Raw genomic sequence first — 12,296 nt, 5'->3', positions numbered from 1 at the left:
CCAGTAGTAGCAAGCTCTACCAGCTGATATGTTAGGGCAAAACAAACCTTTATCATCGGTTTTCCACAATATAAAGGTAGGAAGTCTTGCATCGATTTTGGCTTCCACAGGCCCAAACCACTACGCACTGCATTAGCTCGCTGATATTATTTACTCTCTTTCAAAGGTGTCTCAGTATGGCGTGGAACTACATTCGGTCATTCGCAGTGGTTGCGGCCTCTGCGTTCATGCTGCGGGCGAGCGCTGCCAATGTGCAGACTGGCGAGCAACCCCGTAAGTCTTAAAAAAATCGGTGTCCGTGTTCCTCTCAAGCGCTGACAAGATTCAACCAGAGTTCTCCCTGAGCTACCTCAATGCTCATGCCAGCCCACCTAACGATCCCCGTTTCCGCCTGCCCCCCTCCTTCTCCGATCCGCCGTTCTCACCAGACAGCTGGGATAAAGTTCCCGACTACTGGAACTACGGCGTCTGGTACTTTGTTGCAACTTCGAGCGCAATCTTAGCCGACTGGACCAATATCCAATGGGAGATGACTCCGCTCAGCCTGGACAACCAATCCGCCCCCTCGGTGGAAGGACAAGAGTTCTTCTACTTCGAGCTGCTCGGCGTCCCCGTCAAGCTCTACGGTACTACGTGGCCTCTTGCCCCTGACTCGTACGAGTCCACTCTACCCGGTGCGGGCGCTGTGATCAACAACGTCTGGGAGTTCATCGCTTGGGGCTACGACAGCAAAGGCGTGCCGTACGCGCTGCTCTACGAGACTCAAGCCGGACCTCTTCCGCCCAGCATCAGTCTTCTTTCTCGTTCCAACAGCGGTGTTGCTGAGGACACGTATGAGCTGCTCCGTGAGGGGCTCCGGAATCTGGGTAACGCGGACCTGGCCCAGCTTGCGGACGACCTGTACCACCTCCCGCATAACCACAACAATGATGGAGAGCCCTTCCCGACGTGTGGGTCTACATGCAAGTTGAATTGTGAGTGGACAGAGTCTTGCGTGCAAAAAAAAGATGAACTGTTACTGATATCATATAGTGCTCGTTGATCTCCCTGTAAACCTTTCTTCTCTGGGCCTATAGCGATCCAAGGAAAAGGCATGATAGCAGTCGATAGTAGTATCTCTTAAAAGAATTTACAAAGTAGTTCATAGTACTATAGCGACTGAAAAGGTGCGAAGATTAATCATAATATTATAATCGGGCCTTTTTGGCATGTAACAACTGATCTCTTAAACTATGCTTCGAAGTTGCTTAGCAGGCTGAAAAGCCATCGGATTCCGCCTCGAAAGTAGGAGGAAGCGGTGAACAACAAGCACGATTATGGTAGAGCAATGCGTAGCGCATGAGCAATGACCTTGTTACCAATAATATCTCGATTGCTACTTTGAGTTGGCTACGGGGGACAAGATGATTTCTACGAAGCGTGGCTATGTGCCGCCGGAAAGCTACAACGATCTGGAATCACGACTGAATTCCGGATCAAAGACCTTGCCATTGATCCAGGTGGATCACATATGACGTGGGCGCTAGGCGCTTGTTTCTCGGATTCTCTTTGTTACGATGAACGTGCAACATTCCGCCTCCATTCGTTCCGGCTGTGCCTTGTACCCATCTTCTGTTTTCTACTATTCGTGCAAGCGGAGTTTGTGTCATACAATGGTCGTCATGCTTACGGTTCGGTTCTATGGGCGCCCCGCACATTCGTCCGAGTTCGTCCGTGGAGCTCCCCACAATTAGAACTAGGCCAATCGGATATTAGAGCCACGACTTGCGTGCGCTTACCTACCCTTCGCATCTCGGGATACAAGAAAGGCCGAGGAGCACGCCTTACTGAGGAATATTGTTCAAAGGAGGGGGATTTAAGAACAGTATGTTTAAGTCATATCACGTGATTCAAGCTACACCACTGTCTATATATACTCAACCACTATCCTGCATGTTAGCATAGTTAAGGAATCTACTCTTTTCTCTCACCTCACGCCTCAGATCGATCTTCAGCACAGCACTCCCCCAACTATTTGCACATATCCGGCATTCGCATCATCTCTAGTCATGGCACCCATCCGTGTTGCCCTTGTAGGGCTCTCTGCTAAGTCGTTGAGCAAATGGGGCGCGAGCGTCCATCTTCCATACTTTCTCAGCCCCAACGGCAAGAAAAACTACCAAATCACCGCACTCCTCAACACTTCGGTGGCGGCCGCCACAGCGGCACGAAAACATTTTGGTCTTCCGCAGGACGTCAAACCATACGGCGACCCACAGGCCCTGGCCTCGGACCCCGACGTCGACCTTGTGGTCTGCTCGACCTTTGTCGGCCATCACTTCGACACCATCGCGCCAAGCCTTCAAGCAGGCAAGCGAGTGTTTGTCGAATGGCCTTTCACAACGACTGTCAGTGAGGCCTTGAAGCTGCAGAGCCTCGTTCCATCTCCGGACATCTGGGAGCGCAGCATCATCGGGCTGCAAGGCCGCGCGTCTGCTCCTGCCGAGAAGTTGAAGTCGCTCCTGGAGCAGGGCAGCATTGGCAAGGTGCTGAGCAGCCGCGTCGAGGCTAGTGCAGATTTGTTGTCTGTCTCGGCTGGCACGATCCCTGAGCCGGCGGCGTTCTTTGTCGACAAAGCCAAGGGCGCTAATGGCATCAGCATCGGATACGGCCACTTCATCGACACCGTGCATGCCGTGCTAGGCGAGTGGGAGAGTTCCCAGGCCCGCACGCAAATTCAGCGGCCTGACATCAAGCTGCTCGGCGCCGACCCTACGCCAAAGAGAACAACGTCCGACGTCCCAGATCTTGTTGCGGTGCACGGAACGGTTAAGGGGAAAGAGTATGTCGCCGAGGGCGCGAGTGTGGTCGTGAGCTGGCAGAGCGGCAAGCAGTTCAAGGGAACCCCAGCGCTGGTCTGGACGATCAATGGGGAAAGGGGAGCGATTCAGCTAGTCAGTCAGGCCAGCCCCTTCCTGGGAGCTCATGCGTATCACGGGCCTGTCACGATCAAGATTCACCATCTGGCTACTGATGAGACCGAGGATGTGACCTGGGAGTGGGAGGATTGGCAGTCTGATCTATCTGCGACCGGAAGAAGTACAGCCACCCTGTATGATAGGTATGCCGCCTGGGTTCAGCAAGGAGAAAAGGAGATCTCAAAGGGTAAGGAATGGCCGAATCTGGGCGATGCACTACTTAGGATGAGGGAGATAGAGGAGCTTTTATCTGGTTCTAGCCGCTAAGGTAATAAGATAGGTTAGGGTTGCAATTGAATAGTAGATTGTAAGGTCGAGTAGATTTCACATGGCTTTCCCGGCCCACGTGCGTGCATACAAATGAAATCACCCAGGGCTGTGCCGCCTCACAGTCTCTTCGCCGAGTCTTTCACCAGCATACACTCTACTAGGCTGGACGAGCTCAACGGCCTTGACTACGTCATCGAGATTTGGGCTCACGCAACCGTCTCCCAGCCGTCTCCCGGCAAATTCAAAGCCGGGGGAGTTTAGCACGTGACAGGGTCGGCTTACATATACTTGCTGATGGTTACACAAAGCGGGGTCCACGTCAGTGTCACCTCTTCAGCCGGTGAGCACTATTATTCGCACCCTGACCACACCCAAACACTTGATTCTCACTCCCGCGTTGCACCTCTTCGCGTGTATCCTCCGCTTTGCGACCTCTGTCATCTGTTACAAGGCTAAGATTGTACGAGGCACGCCGCCGAGAACGAGAAGTCCACCATCAGTAACCCCGCACCGCACGTACATCATGGAAGCCGATGGAACATGCTCTGCAAATATTTCCCCAACCTCAAGTTCTTTGTGTCTTAGCTCAGAGACGAAGTCTTCGTGTGAACTCCCAGGTTCCTTCCCCGACGGACTTTGCACTCGCTGCCAAGGTCTAAAGATTCATGGCCAGCCCCTTGGCACACCAGGATTTAATCATTCTCTCAGGATACCTTATTCTCTGGAGGATAGTTTGCCGGGCCTTCCAGTTCTGTCACGGTCTACACGACACGGATGCAAGTTCTGTGCACTGTTGAAGTCCATCATCTTTAAACTTGTATCCCATGACCGACGTCATCAGTGGCTTGGAAACTCACTCATAGGGGTGTATTCCAAGGCCACATTGTCTCCGACCTACAGAGCTTTGCGCGATGCCGGCCTTTCTTACCTCGAAGTACCAGTAAAATTTTCAAAATTACCCCATTTGGAGGAAGATGTCCAATATTTCATCCATTTCGAAGTCGAGTCTATGGAAGGTAGGCAACATTAATACAAGAGTAAATTGTCACTTTTACTAACAGATATTTTACGTAGGAAATAGCGGAACCCGGTTGAACATTACGAGAAGGCCTTTAGAGCCTCATCCTCTATCCAAGGACAATGTGGCCAGATTCAAGTCATGGCTACACCAATGTCATGCTGGCCATGAAGATTGCCAGTATGACAGAATCACAAAAAAACTTCCGACGCGACTCTTGGCTGTTGGTGGAGAGCCGCTTAACGAATCGCCTCGAGTCATTGTCTGTTCAGAACATCCAACGCTGACAGATTGCGAGCAAGCGCCGTATATAGCGCTCAGTCACTGTTGGGGAAAATGCATAACTCTGATGAAGACTGAGCATCGTTCACTTTCCGACCGAATGGAATGTATCCCACTGGAGACCATGCCCCGGACATACCGTGACGCCGTACTTCTTACCCGGTCCTTGGGAATCTCATATCTTTGGATCGACTCTCTCTGTATTATACAAGACGACGATGACGACTGGAAGAGAGAATCATCATCTATGGCCGAAGTGTACCGGAATGCATATCTGACTATATGCGCAATGGTGACATCCTGCAATGATGGTCTCTTCCGAGGCAGCAGAGAGCAAGGAGTTAGGATACCATCGAACTCGCAGATCAAAGAACCAAATAGCGACTATTTCCTTCGTCTTGCCGCGGTATCCACAGATCGAGACAATTCAGATCTCTTCAAACTAAGTTGCAAAGCGATCAGGCGTTCCGACGACGTAATGGGAAGCTCATGGTCATCCCGAGGGTGGACCTTCCAGGAAGAGCTCTTCTCCACGCGGAGACTTCTGTGCTGCGAGAGGCTGATCTACCTCGACTGCAACATGACATCATGCTCGGAGAATAGTATACTGGGCGAAGCGGTATCTAAAAGCCTTCCATCACGTTTAAGGAACGACCATGTCGACTTGTTCTCTACCTGGTACAACTTAATGTCATCCTACTCCCGGAGGTCCCTGACGTACGAAACAGATCGGCTCCCTGCCATCTCATCTTTGGCAGCATCATTCGCGGAACTAACCGGGGACAAATACATTGCAGGACTCTGGAAAAACGATCTACCCCATGGACTTCTCTGGCACAGAGCGGATGATCAAGAGGACCGGCCCAACCTTTCTGACCTGGTCAAGCGACGCACATGTGGACCACATTTTATTTCACCATCATGGAGTTGGGCGTGTGAAGGCCGCTTTTCTAAATGGTTCGGAGGAAATAAACAGGACTCTGTTCAATGCAAGGTGTTGGAGGCGTGGTCAGAGGCTGACAAGATCAACTCTTTCGGCAGAATTACTCGCGCTCACCTCGTCATGGAAGGTAAGCTTTTTGCAGCTTCTCACATTTTGTTACTGGACAATTATCAGGAAGATTCCTTTTACGCTAAATCATCGGGTTCTTCCCTTGGACAATGGTATCTGGATTTTGACCCATTAAAAGACGACGTTGTAGACTGGACGGAAGAATCGGAAAACAATGTCGCGATCATGTTCATTTTGACGAAGAAAGTCTATTCAGATTCGAAGCCGCCAATCGAAACACTTTCGGGGTTGTTATTATTTCCAACTTCATGCCCGGATGAATACCAACGCATTGGTGCATTCCAAAAAGTATGTGGGCTTGGTAAAGACGGTTATTTCAATCGTAGTCTACTCCCCGATTTCCTCGAGAGAGCGCCATACCGTAAGATTAGACTCATTTAGTTTTTTTTTGCCTATCTTTTTATATTCCTTTTTTCTTTTTAGGTCTTGACAACAACAGTTTTCGCAAACCGTTTCGTATTTTTCCTGAATACGGCTTGTGCTATAAGTGGAACGTCGCTTTAAACCGGGTTCTGACTTTGTGATGCACTATGTACACATTCGTTAGAGCTATGAAGTATTCCACGAGCCTGACACCGGTGCAGGTGAGAAAGCCACGTGATTGATTTGAGACTGGGGTGCAACACCATCCGTATATCCGCTGCGCCAAGGCAAGGCCCCACAATCCAAGCATCACTGATTGGAGGAGCCTAAATTCAATATCGCGTCGTACGACAACAGCATATATCTGCCGCTCCTTCGCGAGGCATGGCTCCTGAAGGATTCAGGTCCCTAATAGCCGGTGCATGAAATAAAGAAGTATGAGTCCGCTCTGAGTCCACCGCGATCTTTCCTCAGCGCAACCTGTCCATCCACTTCTTTTTTAACACTACCAATCTATCAATGTCTTCAGCCGTAACAACCAGCTGGGGGGCGTCCCATACATCAATGCCTACTGCAGCAGGGACGTGCTGCGCTGCTCCAGACGGATGGCAAATCTGCAACCGCGCCTACTGCAGCGACCTCTTTTCAGCATCAGTCTCGAGCCAGTACCTCCCCTATGAGGAATGGAACGCCACCAACACGCAAGCTGTCGAAATACCTCTACCGACACCATTCACGACTGTCCAGGGTGTGCCCGTGGCGACTCAGAGCGCTTCCAGCTGCATAACGCCATCCAATGGTACGCCGAGATGTTGGGAGCAGGATTTGACGGAATTCTTGGTGGACGATAGGGCATTGGCTCCTGGGGAGGAAACCGTGGTTGGCAGCGTAACTCTGTCGGCGGGGTCAGGCTACCTGCTTGTGGCATCTGAAACGCTGGGAAGGGCCGGGGCAGTATCGACGACGACAGAGGCGCAGACTGGATTATCGTCCACGACTGGCGCGGCGGCCACCAGTACTAGCGCTGAGACAACGATGGTGAATGATGATAGCGAGGAGAATGGAGCTCAGGGGATGAAGATGATGATGGTTTCGGTGGCAGTGACTGCAGCACTTGCAATCCTGGCTTTCCTGTAAGTCGATATGGCAGGAAGCCGTTCGAGGGTCGAACTACTGAGTTCCCACATAAAAAATCTGCTAAAGATGCATTAGCGGAACTGAAGAGTGTAGTGGTTACATAATGCGTGGAGATACGCGGAAATAGATAGTCCATCAGGAAGACGAGAATAAGGCGGGGTATATAAACCGTGCTCCACCAAGAGGACCTGTTTAATTTACTCTCTATTTTTTATGGCTCTTGCGGCTACTCCAAACTTTGTTGAAATGGATCTTAGTTCGAGAACATATTTTGCTTTACCTCTATTAGAAACATAAGGCCTCTTGCTTAACTACATTTGAGTGTGGTTTTGCATTTCTGCATTTCAACAGTTCCAATTTACGTGATTAATATTTACACACTTAGCCTCAGCCTCAGCACAAAACTAAATAGGGTAATTACTAAACAGCACCTTTTTCGCGCCGACCGGAATAAATAGCACCTTTCGCGCCTAAATAGTACCTCTTTAAAATTTATCGTTAAATCGTTAACGTTCTTATATAGACACCAGATATTTTTATTATAATTAATATTTTTAGCCTCTCTACTATTATAAAAATATAAAAAAGATTAGATTTTAGTCTTTATTAACGTTTTCTGACGCTATTAAAAAGATCGCTTTTAAAAGAGATTTTAGCTAAATAAACTAACGTTCTCGTAGTAAAAAATTACTTTTTTTTATTAGAATTAGTAAATATAAATTTAATTATTATTATATATTTAAAAAGTACTTATTTTTCTTACTACGTTAACGTTTTACAGCGATTTAAATGTTATAGATTGTAGTAAAGAGGTGCTATTTAGAACCGAGAGGTGCTATTTGGTCCCTTTTCGACTAAAGAGGTGCTGTTTGGTAATAACCCCAAACTAAATTGAAGAACCATCCACTATTAGCTTCAGCGCGTACAATTGGCTGCATGATTTATTATTAATCACGCATGTCAGTCCGATGGGATTGAGTGCACAGACAGTGGGGTCTCCACGTTTTGCACCATTCGAAACGACGCGACCGCAGCGGAAAGGCAGAGTAGAAAGGCAGTCGCCAAGAGCTTCGGCTCGGATGCTGGAGTCATCCGATCGGCCATCCTCGCAAGGTTTGCCCAAAAGGTTTCCAGATATTCTTGCATTAGTGGAGTGCACCATGCCACCCATTTATAGCGAGTAATCCGCCAACTACCACGACATCTCAGTTCTGGACATTCTTCAGAGCAGCGTTCACCGCTGAGATGATGCGCATCTCTATCACGAGCCCGTATTTTACCGGGCCGCTGCTCTGGGTCTTGTGCGGAGCGCCAAGCTCCATTCAGTTTCCGGTATTTCGTCTTCTGGGTCGTCTCGGGCCCTTTGTCTTTGCCCCTCGCGCCATTAGCGCTGTAAAGCTTCTTTTCGGACTTGGGGTCCTCCGCAAGGCGAATAACTGGCTCAACAGGGTGGCTACCAATGGATGGCGTGTTAGAGACGACAAGGCTCGCTGGGACTGGTCCAAGGAGATTGCGGTGGTGACGGGTGGATGCAGCGGTATTGGCGAGGTTGTTGTGAAGGGTTTGACGGCTCGAGGAGTGCGCGTCGTTATCCTTGACGTCCAGCCACTGCCTGAAAGATTGGAAAATAGTGAGGCTTCAGATGAACGGGATGAAAGTATACAATGATTGCTGACCAGTGGAGCAGACAATATCTTCTACTTCAATTGCGATATATCTAGTTCTGAGGCTGTCTTAAAGGCAGCAGAGGAGGTCAAGAGCTTGGTGGGGAATCCATCCATTCTGGTCAACAACGCTGGTATTGGATCCGGGTCAACAATTCTTGACACGACGCCAGAGCACCTCCACAAGATATTCGGCGTAAACCTTCTTTCCTTTTGGTTTACATGCGCGGCTTTCCTTCCGCACATGGTGCAGGAGAACAAAGGTCACATCGTAACGGTTGCCAGCTTGGCCAGTTTCGTCGCTGCTCCTAACCGTGTAGACTATACCTCCACTAAAGCTGGTGCACTTGCATTCCACGAAGGTGATTACCGCTACTCCTTTACTGGAAATCATTGCTCACCTTTTTCTGAAGGCCTCACCCTGGAACTTCTCCACAACTATAACGCACCAAACGTCCATACGACCATCTGTCATCCAAGCTTGACGACAACACCGCTCCTTTCTGAGTTCACAGGAGACATCGAGAAAATGAAGCCAATACTCCTATCCGCTGAGTCAGTGGGTGGTGAGATATTAAACGGTATCTTTTCCTGCCGCGGTGGCCAGATCATTCTGCCTCGGAGCTTTTCTGCTCTTAGTGGATTGCGTGGCTGGCCGCATTGGATCCAGCAATGGGTAAGAGATCAGGGTGCTGAAAAATGAGTCGAATTCTGTGTACTTAGCACAGTTCTTGAGACGGCGAAAATGTTGTATACTATCTCCCCTTGGCAATTTAATCACTGCTTGACAAGAATTGATTCAACTTCCTGTGAATTGGAGAATAGCTCCAACGTCAAATTATTGCGTTCATTCTGCCGCGCGAACTATCAAGTATCATGGGTACTTAATAGAAAAAACAGCTCACACGCTATCATCAGCTTTGCCATCAAATCGATCTCCTGATCCTTCGCGGCCTCACCAATTTCGATTGAACATTCCCTGTTGTCTCCCTCTCCCCACCATCCCAAGCTGAATGTGCACCCTTCCAAAGCTGCAGCCGCCCGCTCCCTCTATTCTCCGTAGCGATTCACTCCCTGCTACATTAGCACCGCTCGCTTGCACAACCACATCCCGCAATCGTTGCACGAGGCTCCTCTCCGCCAGCAGGCTCATCTTCGCTGCCATACACTACGCCCTCCCCATAAGGGCAGCAATTTCCGGCTCAAGCTCCCTCGTCCTGCAAGCAACAACAGCCTTCGGGTCCGGCAAGAAGCGGGTTTCCAGCAAGCTTTTCGGCGGCGCCCCCGAAACCTTCCAATCGTACTTCATCAACAGGTGCGCCAAAGCAATCTTGATTTCGTTGCTCGCGAAAAACCTCCCCGGGCACGCGTGCTTGCCGTGTCCGAAGCTGAGGTACTCAGGCGTCGTGGTGACGAATTGCCAGCGGTTCGCCTGTCCAGGTTGTGCACGCAGGTCGAGGAAGCGGCGGCCGTTGAACTCGTGGGGGTTCTTGAAAACGTCGCCGTCGCGCATGTTGTATGACGAGAAAGCAACGAAAACGCCTTTGGGTAGGTGAGTGCCGTCGGAGAGGGTCATCGGAGCTTCGACGCGCCTGTTCATGCTCGCTGTGGGCGTGTCAGCGCTGGAAGAAAGCCCTGGAGCATCAGGAACGGAGAGAGGCTGCTTACTTGGGCCGAGGACGTGCAAGCGCTGGCTCTCTTTCATGCAACTGTCCATGAGCATCATCTTGTAAAGGCTCGTCTTCTTCCATCCTCCATCTTCCTTCAACACCCGTGTAATCTCCTCTCTCAGGTCGTCAATGTACTCTGGATGGGCGACGAGATCATACATGATACTAGTGAGCACGGTAGATGTCGTGTGAATGGCAGCCAAAGACAGGAAAAGCTGGCCCCGAGCCACATCGAACTCGCGGTCTCCTCTGGTGTCGTCCAGCCAAGAGAGAGAGTCTTGCGGCTTGACTACGTCTTTACGGGCCTTCCGGCGCGCTTCCAGTTCGGGCTCGATGATAACGCGAGCGCGTTTGATAAGAGAACGCTGGTAGCGTAGAAGGGGCACGAAGCGGTGAACGAACGGCCGCATGAAGGAAGGCCAGACACGGAGAGATTCCTGCGCCTTGAATGTCACAGCGGTGAATTTAGTTGAGATGTCGATCCAGTCCTCGTCGCGGCAGAGACGCTCTCCAAGAAAGACTCGGGCAGATAGGCGGGCAGCGATTTGGACGGCTACTGAGGAGATAGGCACGTCCTGCCAGTCTGCTTGTTTATGAGCATGGCTACGAGACAGCTTGAAGTCAAGTCTCTACTCACCTCGTCCCACTGGAAGATGAGTATCCAGGATTTCAGTTGTATGGTTTGATAGAACGTCAGTCAGGCTACCCAGGGACTGAGTTAAATTTTTCCGAATTGTCTCCTGGATGATGTCGCCCTGGGTTCCAGCGTGCAAAACATCGAGACCGGGGTAATTGGTAAGACCTTGCTGGAATTAAGTTGTGCCGTCAGCTAATAATCTCAACGTAGCAATGAAACTCAACGTACACGTTCGAGAAAGCCGGAAAAAGAGAGTCGAGGGTCGTTGCGAGTTTCGTCGCACAAAGACAGAGGAAGGATGATAACCGGGCCGTGTCTGGTTACCACCTGAAAGGCACGTCCATTGGTCTGTAAGAATTAGCACTTGGAGCGGATGCCGAAGACTTGAAAACTCCAGCGATGTTCGGGACATACTTTGATAAACCCTTCCTTCGTAATTGTAGCGGCATTGTAGTCCCATTCCTCTTTAGCTTTGCGAAGGAATAAGTCGCTCCCGCGCTTGTTGGCAATATAAAAAGAGTTGAAAGGACGGTCCTCGCGAGCCAGCCAGTACAGGAAACAGAAAGCTAACGTAGCAAAGAAAAAGGATAGAGGCGCAGACCTCTGGTAGTACTCTATGGACTCCATTGCGGAAAAAATAGTAGTCCTTAGAGCTGTCTCGTTTTAGTCGTAGGGTTTTTGAATCTAACGTCTACTGCATTGCAGCACCGTGATATATAACTATTCTTTTAGTCAGGAAGTGCATCATTGCGCTCTTTTGCTGCATTCGAAATTCGAAACGGAAAAGATTCTTGGCGCATTAGTGTTTAGATAAGGATAGATATACGAGTAAAGAATACGAATGCGATCGCGAACATTACGGCGGGTCGACTATGCTTTGATTGGGTGGTGGTTAAATACGCGCAACAGCCTTGGCTCGATAACAAGGAGACTTATAATAAGATGCGAAAGCGAAGTAACACAGCCCTACGGCCGGTGAAGCGTGTTAACGAATCAGTGGCTAATTATTAATCAGCACCGCCTCGTTAGTCTTGGCCATTGACTGCTTCCATGGCTGTACCACATCTTCAGCTCAGACCAACTTATGGCCAACCCGTTCCATCCTTCTCCAGTGTCAAGCTTTATGACATAAGTCACGTCGCTCTATATTACTTAAGCAGCCTTCTTAGATGCATTGGCTATTATCTTTTCTCCTTTTCCTTGCTTCGCGTGTAGAAGAGAGTCTC

General features: G+C 49.8%; 3 protein-coding genes across 3 annotated transcripts; 2 read left to right on the top strand and 1 right to left on the bottom strand.

Annotated features, from left to right (window-relative positions):
• Window positions 1-176: 176 nt before the first annotated feature.
• LTHEOB_4183 (uncharacterized protein) lies at window positions 177-1,076 on the top strand (the record flags this gene model as incomplete). The annotated part of the gene is made up of 3 exons (XM_035513189.1): window positions 177-273; window positions 333-974; window positions 1,033-1,076. 3 exons carry the CDS (start codon window positions 177-179, stop codon window positions 1,074-1,076), a joined length of 783 nt encoding a protein of 260 aa, XP_035374887.1.
• Window positions 1,077-2,048: 972 nt separating this feature from the next.
• Window positions 2,049-3,224, top strand: LTHEOB_4182 (Oxidoreductase; the record flags this gene model as incomplete). Its single annotated transcript, XM_035513188.1, has 1 exon — window positions 2,049-3,224. One exon carries the CDS (start codon window positions 2,049-2,051, stop codon window positions 3,222-3,224), a length of 1,176 nt encoding a protein of 391 aa, XP_035374886.1.
• Window positions 3,225-9,931: 6,707 nt separating this feature from the next.
• Window positions 9,932-11,697, bottom strand: LTHEOB_4181 (P450 monooxygenase; the record flags this gene model as incomplete). Its single annotated transcript, XM_035513187.1, has 5 exons — window positions 9,932-10,368; window positions 10,432-11,016; window positions 11,071-11,239; window positions 11,299-11,418; window positions 11,485-11,697. The coding sequence occupies 5 exons, from the start codon at window positions 11,695-11,697 to the stop codon at window positions 9,932-9,934; spliced, it is 1,524 nt and encodes a 507-aa protein (XP_035374885.1).
• Between the last annotated feature and the right edge of the window lie 599 nt (window positions 11,698-12,296).

Source organism: Lasiodiplodia theobromae (assembly GCF_012971845.1).
Source record: "Lasiodiplodia theobromae strain AM2As chromosome Unknown scaffold_11, whole genome shotgun sequence".
Classification (NCBI taxonomy): domain Eukaryota; kingdom Fungi; phylum Ascomycota; class Dothideomycetes; order Botryosphaeriales; family Botryosphaeriaceae; genus Lasiodiplodia; species Lasiodiplodia theobromae.
The sequence above is the reverse complement of the archived record's forward strand: the minus strand, read 5'-3'. Positions and strand labels throughout refer to the sequence as shown.